The 17429-nt window shown below is 42.0% G+C and overlaps 1 protein-coding gene across 1 annotated transcript; it reads left to right on the top strand.

Moving 5' to 3' along the window:
- Positions 1–1155: 1155 nt before the first annotated feature.
- C1H13orf42 (chromosome 1 C13orf42 homolog) lies at positions 1156–5490 on the top strand. Its single transcript, XM_033513946.1, has 3 exons — positions 1156–1569; positions 4285–4432; positions 5249–5490. Exons 1-3 carry the CDS (start codon positions 1156–1158, stop codon positions 5488–5490), a joined length of 804 nt encoding a protein of 267 aa, XP_033369837.1.
- The last annotated feature ends 11939 nt before the right edge of the window (positions 5491–17429 follow it).

Below are 17429 nucleotides of genomic sequence, written 5' to 3'. Positions count from 1 at the left end.
TTTAGCACTTCCAGAGGCAAAAGAAGAAATTTGCTCAGTGGTGTTTGCAGGGTGATACCTATTTGATTTAAAAATAATTATTTTTCCTCAAGCAGTCAATGCTTGGGCAGGATCACATACGAAAACTCTTTTCATCAAACTTGATTGAAAACTCTTTTGGGCATCTCCTTGTTTTTAAATAGTTGTTGGTTGCCTCAGTTCACTGTCTGCTTATCTCCAAAGCATACATCATGTGAACACAGTCATAAATACTAGCCATGTCTCGAGTATGCCAATAAATAGTCAAAGTTTGTCAGTACTTTCAGCCAAAAGTCAATCACCGAACACCCTGTACTGAATGTTCTTGCACCAACTTAGGGGCACAACTAATGTGGAAAGGTACAAATTCTTAGGTTTCTGTCTGCAATATTTTGCCAGAGCACTACTTTGGAAGAGTGTTTTATTTTACAGCATCTCTTACACAGGGCATCTTTGTATTGAGTGTAACAGAGCCTGACATCTGAATCCTCTTGGTTTCTGGCAGCGCTGTGGGATCAGGTAGCCGAAGCCATCTCCTGGTTACTGCCGGGTGAAACCCAGAGCGACTTCTTTCAGCAGCTGAACTCCACTAGACAGAGACTATTTATCTTCACCCAGGCTTTGGCCCCTGTGGAGGCTGATTCCAGCCGGTTCTCCCGAGCATCTCCCCACGGCTGCCGGCGGCGCTCGGCGGCGGCCGGAGAGGATCAGCACCACGGCCAGCGCCCCGCGGCCGCCCGCAGTCGGCGCCCAGGGGAACCCGGGGGAGCGAGGAAACAGCGGGAGAGGGAATTCCTGCCTCCCTGCTGATGCTTTTTATGGGGACCAGACGCCAAACAAAAGGTCGAAGAATGATATTTGGCCTCCTCAACTACACTTTAAACCGAGGAAAGGACAAAACTCTTTCATTGACACAAATGGAATAGGAAAGATATTTTTTCATTACCATCATGTTTCTCACAATGTTAGACTGAAAACAATTGGTGCAGCCATAGGTTTCTTTTCTCTCCTCATTACAGTAAGTGGCAATTTTTTTTTGTCTGCTAAGGGCAAAGGTAATTGCTGCTGATTGCCAGATCTAGTGTTAAATTAAGGAGCTGAAAGAGAAAAAATAAAAAGGGGAGAAAGTGACACATTATGTTCAAAAAGATCCATTCTATATTTCACCCCAACTCCCAGCGAAGAAACGTGACAGATGACATCCCTTACTGTGATGGCGCAGGTTCTGCAGTGAGACTGATCCGCAGCACTTCTATGTACGTCCTTGGAGGTGAGCAGGAAAAAGTTAGTGAACCTCTAAAAAAATGCAGAAGTACAACTAGCATCGACTCTTGCTTTCAGCCAAAAGAGGAAGACAGAGACTGGATGTACTCTAAAACTCAGGACTGCTTAAAGTACCTACAGGATCTGCTAGCATTGAGGAAAAAATACCTTGAAAACATCAACAACTTGAAATCCATGCATATGGCCCCAGATTCTCCAGCATCCACAAGATCATCCAAAACTGGAAAAAAGTCATTCCTTCCACTTCCTTCCAAAGAGTCTTCTAAGGTAATTTCCAAAACTTTTGCCATGTGCTTAGTGTTAAGCAACAAAATCATCAGAGCTATATCACCTATACTGATTTTCTGCTTTATTGTTTTCAGCTAGTTGTCATTTTACTGTTGCATCATTTGAAATGTTGCTAAATATGATAAGATTCTTTCTAAGTAGTGTAAAATTAGGAATGAATGACTGGTCACGGAAGGAAATGTATATGTCTATGTTTGAGGTTGGGGAAATGTTGGGAGAGAGAAAGCAGGAAAAAGAAAAAGTTATGAGAGTATAGAAAACATGTTATGAAAGAGCAAGCTCTGACATTCTACTTAAGCAGCTTGGAATACTTCACTATGATTACTTATACCTGTTAATGACTGACAAGTGTAGTAATCCCTGGATTTCTTGGCAGTCTTCTTATTGACAAAATTACTTACACAAAATAATTATTAATTCACTGAAATGAAGAGAAATTTTTTTGAGTGGTCAGTTGACTTGTCAGTGCTACATTTAGCATTGGTGCAAGCTCTACTGGTAGGATGTGGGGCATGAGGAATTCTTAAGGGTTCCTTTTCTGTTCATGAATAAGTTGCTGGGTCACTTCTAGACAGCGTAATCCTTCAACCTTTACTGTAATGATACTACAAAAATGAGACTGGAATATAATCTCTGGTGCATTATTTTATGCAGATTATTTTAATGTATCCTAGAAATAAAAGCTTTACAGGTTTGCCTGTCACTAAACAGTTCAGTGGTTACTTTGACTAGACTTGATTCAGTGAGGACAAAACAAAGGACTGCAGCAAGTGGAATGATCTGTTTAGGTAACGTGACTGCAAACAAAACTTCAACAGGAGACTCACAGGTTACCCAGTGCAGTTTCTAAGCTGGATAGTAATGGGGATGGTGGGAAGAAGGAAAGTATGGCTGAACTTAATGATTAGGCCAGGTTAACTTTAAATACTGTTGCTACCATATTTAGATGTTCTGTCACAGCAGAGTGTTGGAATGGTTCATGAACTTCTGAGATTTGTTGCTGAAAATACTGCTTAAGGAAAACACCAAAAGCTGAACTTGTTTTTTGGCAAATAATTGGATCTCCCACGGTCTGAGGCTAAGTGCTGTTATTTGACTTTGGCCAGCTAGCCCCTGTGTACAAACAGCCCTGGTACTGACTGGCATGCTCACTCCATGAACCATCCCCTTGGAAACAGACAGGAACACCAGCAGAATGATTCATCCATATGAATCATTCTTGCCAACACAAATGGCAGGGACACAGCAGCACACCTCTGGCTTTGGAAAAACTAGGGAGAAGTCAAGAAGGCTTTTACAAGACTCAGGTTATTCTTCTTAACTATACATTTTGTGTTCACAGATTGCAAGGTTTGTGTTATCACCAGGCTTGAATGGCTTTGTCCCAAGCTACTTGTTCTTGTTAATTTACCTGTCAGTGGAAATTCACTTCTTTTTCTAAACTGCTGCATGATTTATGGGAAGGAAATTTGTCCAGACAAACCTGTCCTCATGGGAGTTTTGATCCAAATATCCCTGGGTCCTGGACTACAGACTGACCATGGATTCAAAATGTGCCACTTGTGTCTAGTAGAAGAAAAGAATAGAGGTGGGTCAGATGCTGGGAGCACATAGGCATTTCTTTAAAATACCTTTTAACCAATAAGGGCTTAGTCATAATAGCAGTCACTATTTCCAGTAGATGTGTGGTAGCAGCTATCTTTTACCACTTCTGAGGATGTCAATCAACCCATAGTGTCAGGAGGGGAATCAGCTAGTTCATCTCTCTGCCTCCACAGAACAGGGAACAGGTTGGTCCTTCAGAGGTGTGACACGGCCCGTATCCTTTTGTCTCATTGAAACCCAGGGTAGCAATTTTCTGAGTTGGTATTGCAGCCTGACAATATACCTGACTTGGACTAGCAAGGAAAAGATATGTCCTTTCATTAGGTAGAGCCTGGCAAGAATTATTCATCCCATATGTACCTTCAGAATCACTAACCAAGGTTTTATGACTGCTTCAACATTTATACATAGGCATTTGCTTTTCATCAAGACAGGCTCCTAATTTTAAACTGTGTGGCTTTCCTGTGGGAATTATCACAGTGTTGAATGACTCATATTTTAGCACACACCATCCTTTTTCATTTCAAAAAGACTTCAGCAATTTAGATCTGGATTAATTTCACCTAACCTAGGCATTTTAATAAGATGCTTAAATTAGTAACAAAGTTACCCCTCAATTCCTTTTCAACTGAGAGAAAGAGCTGCCTGCAGAGGAGGGTTCAGCCTACTTAAGGCCTGACTCATCTTCTGAAGGTACTGGAGCCCAGCATTAATTACAGAAGGAACCCTGCATGACTAAATTTCTGATGTGTGTCTCCTTAGGAGCCTAGTGCTAGGCAGAATAAATTTGGCCACAAAGCCCAGCTGTCACTTAGCCACCCAATTCAATGGCCTGGTGCATGAATTCTGAGGGATTTTGGGCCAGTCATGCCCAAGTGGAAGGTACTTGTTGAGCATGCAACAGGATGGATATTTGTTAGACTGCTGTCCTGCATTTGATTTCTACACTGTGGAGTAGTCTGGACCTCTGTTTCTTTTCGGACGGCCTGAATTGTGGCATTAGATACATCTTTCATATAGAGTTTGCTCATTAAGGAATCATTGTGCCCAGCCCTTGGCTAACATTTTTTGCCTTTGTCTGATCAACAGGCATCCTTGGAAAGAAGAGGCCCACAGTCCAGTTCAGATGTAAGAGAAGCAATAGCTTTCTTTGACTCAGTCATTGCAGACCTGGATTCAGAGAGATGGAGGAGAGTTCCTGATGTGGATCTGCCAAATGTGGATGTTGATTTTGATGGTGCGGTATAAACCAGAAAAATATGATTATTTTTGTGGTGCAGAGGGTAGAGGGAAGAATGGCATTGTGAGAGCATGTTTTTTTAAAAATTAATTTATTTAATTAATCAGTTGTTTTTGCCGCTGAATACGAAATAGGTCACATGAACACGGCTCGAGGTGTGCTGAAGGAAGGAGAGAACTTTATTTTTTCTCTCGGTATTTATAGGTTTCTGACCATGGCCAGGGATTGGATAGTCAGGATAACACCTTCCCAACCGCACTGGCCATGAGAGATGTCTATCAGAAAGAATGTACACATATCTATGTTTACAGTCACTGTCCTGGGAAAGTCTTTAGAAAACTATGTCAGCAAGCTCAGAAGCTGAGTTTTCAGGGCAAACTGAAAAAAACTGTCAAAAAATAGGTAATTTTGTGATTGGGCTAACTAAGTGGGGGGTTCTATCAGATGGGATGGGATTGCCCAGAGAAATGAAGATGTGCCAATCTAAGGTCATCATCTCTCCTGTATAATCAGCAGAGGGATACAGATACTTTTCACCTTTGCTTCAGGCTGACATGAATATCTGGAGCAGGTCATTTTAGCTGTGCCCAAGGAATGCATTTGAAGGGACTAGCTCTCACATACATATGTATACTTCAGGTGTTAAAATTCTAGATAAAATTAATCCCAACCCAAGTGATATCCTGCAGTGAAACAAGGTTTGTCTCTTGACCTTAGCTCCAGGAAGGACCTAGTAAGCACCCTGCACCCTCACTGTGCAGATAAAAATGTCACCCACAAACTATTAATCTCAGATTTTTCTCTGTCTTTCAGTTGCTACCAGTACAAGTGAACACAGTTTGCATTCAAACTGGATCCTTCGTGCTCCCCGGAGATACTCACAAGATACTGCCCAGGCAGCTAAGGCTGCAAACCAATCTCAAAGAAACAGTCAGCGGAGAACCACTGGCTCTAGGAAGAAGTTGGAAAGACATCCCATGTACTTGCCCAAAGCTGTGGAAGGGGCATACAACACTTTAAAATTTAAGCCTAAAACACGCAAGAAAGAATGTTGAAAGAAGAATGTTCCCTTTTCGCTTGGAGACAGAATATATGAAACAGGGCATGTCAGACCCGCATTTTAAATTTTCTTTTTTACCACTGATCCATCACTTGCACTCTAGAAGTGACCTGTGCAGTCACTGAAGGTTCTTTGTGGGGGGACATATTTTAATATTCCAATGTTGGATTCATATGAGGGTTTGACTCATCAAATTTTCTGTGCCTAACAACACTGCTTTGTCATTCAGCTTGGGGGGAAACTCCAGCTTGACAAGCCTTTTTTCTAGTGCTGTTACAGATAATGATTCAGAGATTGCCTGGTGCAGTAATTTTTCTTCTGACTCCAGTACTGCAAAATAGCTCAAGGAATTTGGCAAATATTTTGGAGCTTTTGCAGCAGTGTTTCCAATGTCAGAGCAGTGAAGCAGAATTTTCTCCTGTTGATTATGAAAATTTGTACGTGCCATCATTGACTCTATGTTCTGAGAGTATACAGCAGCACCAAGACACACTCGGTCTGCAGTGCAAACAGTGAGAGAATCAGCATTAGAAACTTGTGTTTGGGGGAATAGTGTGCTCCAGTGATTTTTGTACTCTGCTTGCTGCTGGAAATGGTTCTGTTGTTGGATACACCAAAATATTCACTGCATGCAAAAATGTATGCAACTTTTTTCATACGGTTACACCATATGGTAGTTTTCATCTCTTTTAACACCCAGCTGATGAATCTAGACACCCCAGTGTACACTAGAAAAGCTTAAAGTCATGGAGAACATTTTGTGAATAAATTGGAACAAAGGTTGTTCTCAGGGGCAGAAGATAACTTGCAGAGAAAGCCACCACATCACCTTTAGATTATACCAAATATTTGGAATTCTGCAACTCCATCATTAAAGACAATATATTGGGATGAATGCAGTCTAGAAGTGTTCCTCTGAATCTTATAGGTGATATGTATTCCATGTGATACTTGGAATTAATAACACTCATGTTCTGCCTGTTTTATCCAGTTCATACTTTGTCTTAAGAATTTGATAAGGTGTTTGGGATCAAGGTTTTGCTTACCCTGTTGGTTTTTTTTTTCATCTTGCATCATTCAGCTGGTACGGGACTATGACAGATGGGTCATGGCAGCACTGGTGTGACCAGCTGGTGATTTGCTAGTGTCTTCTTGTTTCTATGATCAGTAGTTTTTGTTTCCACAGGCTTGGATGAATTTCCTAAGGCACTGGCCATCAATATAGCCCATCTGATATACCAAAACCTCCATGAACCTTGTACCCTCACAGAGAACATGGTAATTGGCAGGTGGTAATTCCTGCTGATTTGTGTTCCCACTCTTTGGGACTAAGTTATTCAAAAAACATTTCTGCCATGGGTTGCAAGTATCTCTCCAAATTTAATGATCTAGGCCACTTTCTGTCATAAGGTAGGAAAGTGCCAAAATAACATATGTTCCTCCACTCAGAGCTGGCATCTCCTGTTTGATTACAGCATTTTGATTCTTTTCTAGTGATGTTTGTGAAGGAGAGGGAGGAATTGTTTCTGTAGCACTTAAATTCTGGAGGTGCTTTTGCTGCTCTTGGCCTAGTTTGCATCCTCTTGAAAATGACCAGTGTAAACAACATAACTGATACATACTCAAAAAAAGTTTAAATTAAGGTCTATGTTTTGTCTCCCTGATGTTGGTGCTTTTCACAATAGGCTGTATCCTTTCTACTGTGTTGCTGCCTTTGTACCTCCCCAGTCCTGTACTGTCTGTCCTGAGCTAAATGCCCTTAAAACATTCTGCCTCTGAATGTGATTGTTAAATTCCACTCAGCCAGGTGGGATAGCCAGAGCACAGCATGTTCCAAACACACCCCTAGGTTCTGGCATGTCTCAAGGCTGCAGTTCTGTGTATGTGTGAGAGAAGGGGGACAGTGCTCAAAATGGTATATTTTTGGCAACTGTGTCACCCTGAATCTCCTCTCCAAACAGAATTTCATACTGAAGTTGCTGAGGAACATTTTTACTGAGTGTGTGGGCATCTTTTTGCTACTAGAACCTGCAACATGGATGAGTGCTGACAGAAAATCTCACCATCTTCTTTGAGTTACTATAACAGAACAGGCATGTGCATAATTAAAATACTGATGAGAAGAAAGAAGAAAAGGATTCCAATGTTGTTCTGCCCTGGGCTGTGTTTCATGTTCATAGTGCCAAGGTTTTATGCATTGGAGTAACTGATCTCTTCGCTATTGTTTTAAGAATGCATTTTGATGTGCAGAACCAGACTGCTTCAGCATGTGGACCTTCCCTGTAACCTCTTGTCTGTCCTTGTAAAACAGAGACATCTCTGCTCATCTGGCTGTGGCAGGGGGTAAGGGTCCCCCTGCTGTCCAACACTGAAGGTTCAGTGTGAAACTGGGTTTGATTTCATGAATAAGAGACAGAGTGGGGAAAATCAGATTCATAATTTTTATTTGGGTTCTGTGATTCTTTTTCCCCCTGTTCTTAAAGTTCACTTAAAGCCAGTCATCATCTTAGGAAATTCTAATTAAGTGGGTAAAATAAACCAATTTTTCTCTGATAACATGTTCTATCATCTATCCCGTAAGTGCAGTCACCTTCCCTCTTCTTCTAACATATTAGCCTTTGTATGCTCCTCACTGAACATGGTTCAGCTCCAACAGAGCTATGGAGAGCAGTCCCTACATCTCAGGGCACTGTCTGGGGAGGCAGGAACTGAGGCTTAAGGGGTTTTGTGCTACCTGTGCTAGAGCAGGCAGTTAAGCAGAAAGGGAGCAGGAGAGAGGAAAGGGGAGCATCTCCATCGCCAGTGTCAGCTGTCTCCTCAGAGAAGGATTTAGTGTGGATGTCAGCACACACTGTACTAGGCCAAGACAGAACCCTGCCCCTGCCTGGCATTGGCTCACCCTAGGCAGCTTCCTACACAGTTGCCAGGTGCACTTGGCTGCCCTACAAAAGTGCTCCCCATCTGCACTGAATCATTCCCTCATGGCATTGCAGGCAGAGCTCTCTGCATGGACACTGAAGGGATTCCCTCTGTCATGGTTGTGTCCTCTAAATAACCTTGCTGCAACATGCAGATATTTTTAGGCATTGCATCCTAGAAATTCAGCACCTCCTAGAGGTGTTCTGACAATGCCAATCACACAGAAGAGTTGTTCATGACTGGCAGAGCTCTGTATGACCTAGATCTTTTGAAGTGATTGTTAGTGAGCCCTTTGGGACATTTCCCCCAGGCTGTGGTAATGAAGGGCATCAACCAGGAGCTTTATCGATCAAAAGGCTGCTGCCTGCAAGTGCTCCCTGCAGCACCAAAACCTCTTTCCCAGAGTGTGCTGGAAGAACAGACAAGATCTTTGTGAAAACATCTCATATTTTGTTTCAAATCCAGTTCAGTTGAAGTATTAGGATATGTCAGATCCCTCTAGCTTGTGTCTTTGCCGAGTACTAGCTCTGAAGGGGCCCTGGTTACAAATTTCTGTGACGCCCCATCCTCAGCTGTCTTTGAGAAACTAAAAACACTGCATGCAAGAATCCAGCAACTGTAGAGAGGTGAATTCTCTTGAAGAAATCGTGTCCTGGAGGATTCAAAATAATTTGGTCCTTTTGCATTGAGCAACACAGTGTAATCGCGATGCATGTAAGTGAGGTGAAATTGTGTGGGTCCTTGGCAGAAACTGAAGAAATACAGGCAGCTAATGGAACGTTGGCAGCTGGACAAGGTGTATGCTCTTGTTTGAATCTTGCAGTGCCATAAAGTTATGATGAAGGCAGAAGGTGTCAGCATCGCCTTGAGTAATGCAGGAAGTCCTCCGAGGTAATGCACAGAAAATTACATGCTTATCTGCTGCTCCAGCTTTGAGGGGGTGTATTAAATATATTAGATTCACACCTAGTGGGTGTCTTGAAAATTTTCACAGCTGTAGGGTCAGTTTGTTGTTCTGCTTGGGTAAATTTGGGAGAGTGCCTTCTGTGATTTGGTGGTGGGGCAGGTCCACAAGGAGACGAAAGCAGCATGAAGCTGACCAGGCTGTGTTTAGGAGGCTTTTGCCAACTTTTGGACCTGTAGCTCTGAATTATGCCCATGTTAAAGAGAAACCAAGCTGCATAAAGTCCATGGAATGATTCTAACTATTGTGAATTTAACAGGTAGAAAAACATGTTCCAGAAGAATTTTGAAGGCAAATCATGACAAACGAGCTCAGCTGCTTCAGACCAGACTGAGAAGCAGAAGCTAAAGGTTGTTGTTTGATTAGCAGCAATTTAGTGCATGGTGACAAGTTTTCTACTACTAGGCTTGTCATATTAAAATATTACCCGTGTTTTATAAGGCAAGACCAGGCATCAGCACCTGAATGACTCAGTGATTATGATACCTTGACTCCTCACAGAAAATGAGGTAACCTGTTAGAGAAAATATAAAAAGAATCTACGGAATTAAAAGTGATGTATTCCACCCTTTTATTAAAGTGAGATTGAGGAGGGAGCAAAACTTAACCAAGAAGCTTGTGGGCACTAATAGGGAGACATGACACAGGACACCGAAGTAAAATGTGTGATTGAGCACAAAACTTTCACAATTAAGTGCTGGGGGCTGTCACAGCATCAGCTCTTGAAGATTTTTAGAAGGGTAGCTAAAACTGTGCCTTGGCCACACGGTGGCAGTTCATTCCTAGCTATTCTGCAACCATCCTATTTCTGTGAACAACAGGAGAACTGAGGATGAAAGGGAAGTTTTGTTCTGCTTCATCAAGAGACAGTCAAGTCAGTGTGTGTGTATCTGTTATTCACTTCTGGGCTCCTTATTTCCCAGGCAGTTGTTTGGCAGTATACAATCAGCATTAATTCTTTAAATGAGTTTACTTTTCCAGGGAGATGATTTCCTTAGGATGTAAACAGCCATGACATCACAGGGGACACTGAGACCTCAGTAAATCATAGCTGAGATGGTGACCACTTGCCTTTGACTGTGTTTGGAAACAAATAGACAAAGTAATGCCATCACTAGGAGTAATGAACTCTCAGGTACAGAAAATACAAAAATGGATTAAAAATAATAAGCAGAAGAATTTAAGATTCAGAAGTTTTGTCTTGAGATAGGTCTGAGCTAAGGGTTCTGACCTGATTCTGGAGTTTCTTCCAAGGCCCAGGAGAATCAATATGTGAGGTTTCCAGTTTCTTGGGGTTTATAATGCTGTTATTCCAGAATTTGCTAATCCAAGCAGCTTGATTAGTCAAAAACTAACCTGCTCCTGCATCAGCTGCTGCTGTGTCTTCCAGGGGTATGTTTATATTTAGGGCATGAACTCTAAACTTCTAGAATATTTTTCCTCTGTTTTATGCCAAAATACTAATTTAAAGGGAAAAAAATGGAAAATGTCTTTGCACTGCATATGACTACAAGTCAGCAATGGCAGATTTAGATGGCTCTGTGGTCTCAAAATGTTCAGACTAATAAGGTTCCCTGCATTAGAAAGGCCGATCAGCCCTGGCACTGCTCACATGCAGGTTCTCAGACTGTGCTTGGTTGTGGCTTGGTGTGACCCTGAGTCCTTTTAAACATCCTGCCATCATATTCAGGTATTTGTATGGGGAACAGCAAGGGGAGAAGGGGCTTGATCAAGAATAAAGATGCTGTTCCTAAGTTAGAGCTAGCTGCAGTATCACTTCACTGAGAGAACTGATTCATAGCATTCTTACCCTTCAATAGCTTCACTTTTCAGTTTCCAATATGCAGAATTGATTTTACCACCCTCACATCAGGGATACAGATCACTGCTGTGCCAGGAAAGTGAAGAGTTGGGTGGAAGGACTCTGGTGCAAGCAGAGCTGACCTGCAATTACAGCTGAATAATCCCAAGTGAGTGCACTTGGGGAAAGATTTGCAGTCTTCCCACCCTGAGTGGGATTTTCAGAAGGCAAGTAACTAGCATCAGAGGGAGTAAAGTGACTCTGACAAATGCACTGGAGCCTGACTCCTTCTGGAAAAACTGGTCTGCAGCCAAGCTTGAGCAAACACAGCTTCACTTCTAGGAATTAAATTAGACTCATGAGAAGTCCAGAATTATCCCAGTCTGTCTGCCTGTAAGCCTACTAACTTTCAGCCCTGGAGTTGTGTCATTCTGAGAGTAAGGACTGTCCCACACCTCTGTCAGATTCCTGCAGGCCTTGCTGCTCTCTTTCTGTAGGGCTGTGGTTGTTACTGATCTTCCCATTTAATTTGAGCCCCAAGAATTTATTGACAATGTTCCTCAAAGTTCAGTTACTCACAAAACCAGAATTTGTATAAATGCTTTGTGAATTTGAGAAATGCTGCTGCTCTTATATTCACACAGCTATGACTGAGGGCTCTTGAAAGAGGCATTCTAAACTGATGTACTATTAAAAAAAGAAAAAAACCTGAAGAAGAGAAGAAACACATCTGCTGTGCCGGAACAGCAGTGAGCCAGAGTAACTTGGTTGCTGCAAAGAGAGGAGAGCAGAAGCTGCAAGCTGACAGTCTAACCCTGGTGAGCTTCTTCCAGAATCACTGTTTAACATGAAAATGTGAGGTGAGAGAACAAAAATCCAACAGGAAGCTTTGAATGTCAGATAAATATGCCAATTTTTGTGTGGTGTTCCCAAAAATACCAGTTGCCTTCCACTCAAATCTGAGATTGATTAATTTCCTCTTTTTAGTCTGTTCAGCTATATAGTTCAGCTATATTGGTTCTAAGAAGATTCAAAGTGCCCAGAGATTATTTTCTTGTAACTGTCTTTAGTCACACTCTTCCTTTAAAATTAGCTGTTTATGGAAACTTGAATTATTGATGTCAAGAATTTAGGACTGGGGGTCAAAATGAGCAGAACTATTAAAAAAATGAATGTACACAAAAACGAGGACACTGTTCTTTTTTTTAGAGGCTTGCCATCACACTTTAACTAGCATTTCATGAGTTTTTCCCTTCTTATTCCATGAGGTACAATATGTTAGTGTTTTCCCTTCCTTTGGTATGGATTTATCAATTCATGTCTGAAATGTCATTATAGACATCTTTGGTGAAAACACCTGCTAAAAACTCATGTATTTTGTCCTCCTGAAGAGAAGTGCTGGTCCATGAGGATTTTTGTAATGGGGTCAAAGGGGGTTAAAATCTGATTACGTGGTGAGAAGAATTATCAATAGAGTTGGGGTCCCAACAGCTCTGCACTTCACAATTATAATTAATTCTGAGCAGCTTGTGCCAAAACTCAGTGCTGAGTCATATCCCCACAGCAGCTGAGTGACTTGTGCTTGGTGTTAATCAGGAAAGAACTCAGAAGAGACAAAGACTTCTCACATCAGTGGTGACAGATTCATTTGCCCATGAGATTAAGAATGCCTTTACCATTTACCAAGTTTACCTTTCCTTGCTGGGGTTTCATGTGTCAAGTGTGGTAAAACAGACTTGTTCATTTGGCCAGCCTTTGTCAGGAGGCAGACAACAGCTGACAGAGACCCACTTGGCTCAGTGGTGACCCTCCACCTTCTGCTAGGTGGAGGAAAGCTGTGAGCCAACACCACACCAAATGCCAGCTATCCTTTGAGGGAGATGGCCTTGACTGGAAGAACTTCCCGAGCCAGGGAAGGGGATTCCACCCTGTGCGGTGGCATGGGCTAGGAAATGCTCCACTGGGAAACTCATGCAGCCCATCCCTCCACAGCCCTGGTTCATTGACAGGAAGGATGATTTCATTAAGCAACCACAGAAAATACATTTTTAGCTCTAAAAAATCCTCAATGAGTTCATAGCTTGTCGTTAACTGAGTTCATTACTTTTGGGGAGTGTTCTTATTCAGCAGAAATCATAAGTAACAGGCCCATGGCAATGCACAGCTTAACAATGACAATACTAAGGTAAAAATGAGTAGTTAGGTCTCTTGCTAGCAATCTCTGAAACAAGAGTTTCAGTGCCTGCTAGGTGGTTTGCACAGCACACAGCTCCGTTCCTCAGGAAGGAATTTTCAACCCAATCTACATTGCTTGACTTAATTATTAATATGAAGACTAAACACAGACAGATGGTAAAATAAACTCTGTTAGGTTGGTGTGAATCTGAAGTTCCTTCCACCAACATAACTGGGTGCAGATATTGAGCCAAAACATATAGAAAACTCTTGATGTGAGTCTGAGATGTCACAGTTTACACAAAAAAAAGACCTGAGAGTCAAGTTCTTGGCCTCTGGGGCCCATATATCAAACCAGAGTGGATGGTGACATTTGTAGGGATTTTCTGGCTCTTTTCAGTGTGCACACACATGCTTAAGTTGGGCCTCACTCTCATTTTTTTCTGGGTCTGGCAGCTTGCTTTTTATGCTGAGCTGATAGTAGTTTTGTCTTTCAGATGTTTACTTGTGTTGTGCCTGCAAGCTCGCCAGAAACACTCAGGCTGTACTGCCTGTGCTCTGATTTTTTGCTCTCAGCCTCTGAAACGGTTTTGCATGCAAGTGTGTTTTATTTCTCCTTCCCCCCCAACCCCACCCCTCACCTCCCACTGTAACTGTATTTCCTTGGCTTATTGCACTAATATCAGGAGAACAGGAAGAAAAATTTAATGATAGGTGTAGCCAAAATACAAGAGCATGCAGAGAAAGTGGACTGACTGATAGAAGAATTTTCTATTAGGTATAAAGAATCTCAGACATGCAAACTCTTCTTGGCAGGGTACCTGGGCTCCTCTTCAATCTGTGTAACTCTGCCTGGAGTGGCTCTTACCAGCTAAGGACTTGTGCATCCAGCACAAGCCATGGCTCAGGCTGATAGCCATTCATGCAGGGTATTCATCTCGGGCTAGGATGGGTAGGATGGATCACCTTCTCAAAATACCTTTCACAATCCATAAAGGGCTGTAGCCAATTAGCTCTGACTACATGCAGGACTTCTAGCAATCCAAAGGTAGGTGAAATGAACCACAAATCTTTCTTTTTCAACATGTGTGATATCTCAGAGCAGTTCAGCCTGACTGTAGCCTAAATATATCTCTGTCTCGCCCTCTGCAGTTTTCATGCTGCTTTATTGATGCTTACAGGGCAATCAGAAAAGAACTGAAAATTAAATCAATGCCAGTAGCTGCACTGGGAAGGTGTTTGAATTTACTCCTGGCTGCTTAATGCCATTTGTATTGAAGATCTAGAAAGCAATCATGGCAGGACCTATCTCTTTCAGAAGTTCTACTAGGAAAATAAGAACATCTTGGTGTTAAACACCCCTATCAACTCCTGCTATCTCCATTTCCTTCTCAGCCTTTCTCTGCTCCCACTGGGACAGGGATTCCTTCTTACTCAGATTTTTTGTAGCATCTGACACACTAGGACCAAGGTTTTGTCTGGGCCCTCTGGAAGTTCCTCAGATGCAGAGGGACACATACTCTGATGAATCATTGATGATTCTGTGTAATTTTTTATCTGTGGCATCGATTGATCTTCTTTCTCAACCCATGAGGAGAAGAGAGCTCTGCACTTAGCTGAAAATACATAGGATAAAAGAGATAAGACTCTCTAAAGAGATAAGACTAAGGGACTACATTTTCTTTCCTCATGTGGCTATTTTTTCTGCTTCTGTTTCTGTTTGAGGAATCATACCTCCTGGACAAAGCATGGAGGAGCCCTTGCATGCCTGTTGTGTTCCCCTCAGCCTATCACTCCAAAGACCTCTTGACAGGGATTGATCCAGTTTTCTTATTTTTCCTTGGAAATTCCTTTTATAAAATCAAGAAGTTCCAAGAATGCTGTGTCCTGCTTTCTGGCTCCCCTGTATCCTATCACTGACAGGATCATTTTCAGAGGGAAATGGACTGGCTGATTTTACCTGTATGTTACCTGAATCATTGTGCTCCATATTCTCCAGAACCTAGGCAGGAATCAAAAACATCTTCATGACTTGTGCTCTGAAAGATGATGTTACTGATTCAAGTAACACATGTGAGTAAGACATTTTGCTCCTTCTGTGTGGCTTGGAGAGCACATCTGTGCCAGTGCCTCCTGGCAGACCCTGCAGTCAGACCAAGATGTTGAGTTGTTAGGAAGTTCAGACTTCTGTATGTCAGTGTCCACACCTAAGTTAGAAGTCTACGCTCCAGGGTTATGGAGATCCAGTCAATGGATCAGGTGAAATGTGTGGTAGTTCAGCTGACCAGATGTGTACAGCTCCTCCAGGAATGAAGGAACTCCACAGACCCTGTCTGCTCACTCAGGAGGAGCTCAGTCTCAGGTGCCTTTAAGCCTGTCCTTGAGGCTGTCCCTCCAGAGTGATGGAAACATGGCCATGACTGCCCAGCGCATGGAGAGCACAGCACCTCTGTGTGAAGAGCAGTCCTTGTTCTCTGAATTCACACTTGCACAGGATCAACAGCCTTCCCTGGTTCTCCCTGTAGACAAACAAAGCTCCTGAGAGAAGCAGCCCTTCTGTGGGGCTTGCCCCAAACTACCCTTGATTTTCATTAACAATATAAATAGAAATCTTTGTGAAGTAGACAGAAGGAAGGGGATGTCTCATTCCAGTAGGTTAGCTTATTTTCCTGATCTTTGCTCAATATATATCTCCTAGGTCAAACAGGTAGCATGCTGAATCCACCAGCAGCTTTTATGTCCAAGCTTTTCTTAGTGTCTATAGGTCTTTGGAAGTTCTGCTCTGGAATAAATTCACTGTCTTTTCATTTGGAAAGGAGGACAGACAGAAATTCTTCTTCCCTGCTCTTTTCCCAGGGGAGGCCTTTGTGATGTCATGCCAGGCAAGTGCTGTCTCACTTGTCCTGCACCTAGCCAGGCATGCTCTGACAGTATTGTTCTCAGGATGACTGAGAGGAGGACACTTGCTGAGAAAGAATAGTCACATGCAGGAATTCATATTGCCAAATATTTCAATTTTTCAGCTCCACACCCCTTCTACTCCTCCCCAGAATTTAATGGTCACTTTTCTTAGTCCTAAGACTTTAATTTGATTGTAGCCAAATAGCAGTGGTTATGCAGCTGGTGTATGCAGTGACAGATACTCTATAAATACCGCAGGCAGAAAAAAAATTGCAGTAATATTTAAAGAGTTGGATGAACATTTTATTTTTTGTTTATAATTTTTGGTTAGGTGTGTGAGACACAACTTCCTCTCTATTTTAGGAACAGAATCATAAATTGCTTGGTGTTCCCATTTCAGAAAGACACATCATCTTGCACACACCCCCCCACCATGCTCCACCCTGCCCCAGCACATGCACACAGAAGCTTCATGATTTGAATTTTTTTACTCTGGATGAAATTATGATCCAGATGTTGAATTTGATTCTTCTGGTGTAAATCTGGAATCATTATGTCTTGACTACTATTCTTTGAGTTTTAAAAATCTGTAGGAATATAAATCATTATTATATCTTGCTATAGTTGTTACATTACATGGCATATTACATACTTGATTTTCCTGTTGATGTGCAGGTAAGAGCTAAAATGTAGATTGAACTAGAGAGAGAAGGGAAAATATGTTTAATCAATAACCTTGGGTGGGATTTGACATAGAATAATTTACTTTAATCATTAGGACATAATATGAAGCTATCACTGCTTTTAAAGAAGGCCATCTGCAGTCTGTTGCCAGAGTTCTTCAACAGTAAGTGCCAGTGGAAATTTTTAATCAAGAGGAAGAGTGCAAAGAGGGAGAGAAGCATGTAGTATTTCTTGTGCTGCAGAAGTTTAGCAGCCCAAAGAGGAAAACAAGAATAGACAGAAATTTAGAAAATGGAGTCTTTCGTAAAGGTAATGAGGTGCATTCAATGATTTACAGAAATGAGGAAGATTGCTTACAATTTTCTGTTCCAGTTCGGCATTTTTTTCATCTACCAGAAATATTTCAGTGATAACACACATTAGAGCCTTGAAGTCTAAAGAGGGATATGGGGATGAATGAATTGGATTGTCTTTTATCCTGCCATTCACA

The sequence above is a fragment of the Parus major genome, chromosome 1, assembly GCF_001522545.3.
Source record: "Parus major isolate Abel chromosome 1, Parus_major1.1, whole genome shotgun sequence".
Classification (NCBI taxonomy): domain Eukaryota; kingdom Metazoa; phylum Chordata; class Aves; order Passeriformes; family Paridae; genus Parus; species Parus major.
The sequence above is the reverse complement of the archived record's forward strand: the minus strand, read 5'-3'. Positions and strand labels throughout refer to the sequence as shown.

What these genes read in the sequence shown, in the direction of transcription:
- C1H13orf42 (XM_033513946.1), top strand. Translation starts at nt 1,156, where the DNA reads ATGTTCAAAAAGATCCATTCTATATTTCACCCCAACTCCCAGCGAAGA. An exon ending in CTTCCAAAGAGTCTTCTAAG is followed by an intron (nt 1,570 to 4,284) that starts GTAATTTCCAAA and finishes TCTGATCAACAG; the next exon opens with GCATCCTTGGAAAGAAGAGG. An exon ending in TGTGGATGTTGATTTTGATG is followed by an intron (nt 4,433 to 5,248) that starts GTGCGGTATAAA and finishes TCTGTCTTTCAG; the next exon opens with TTGCTACCAGTACAAGTGAA.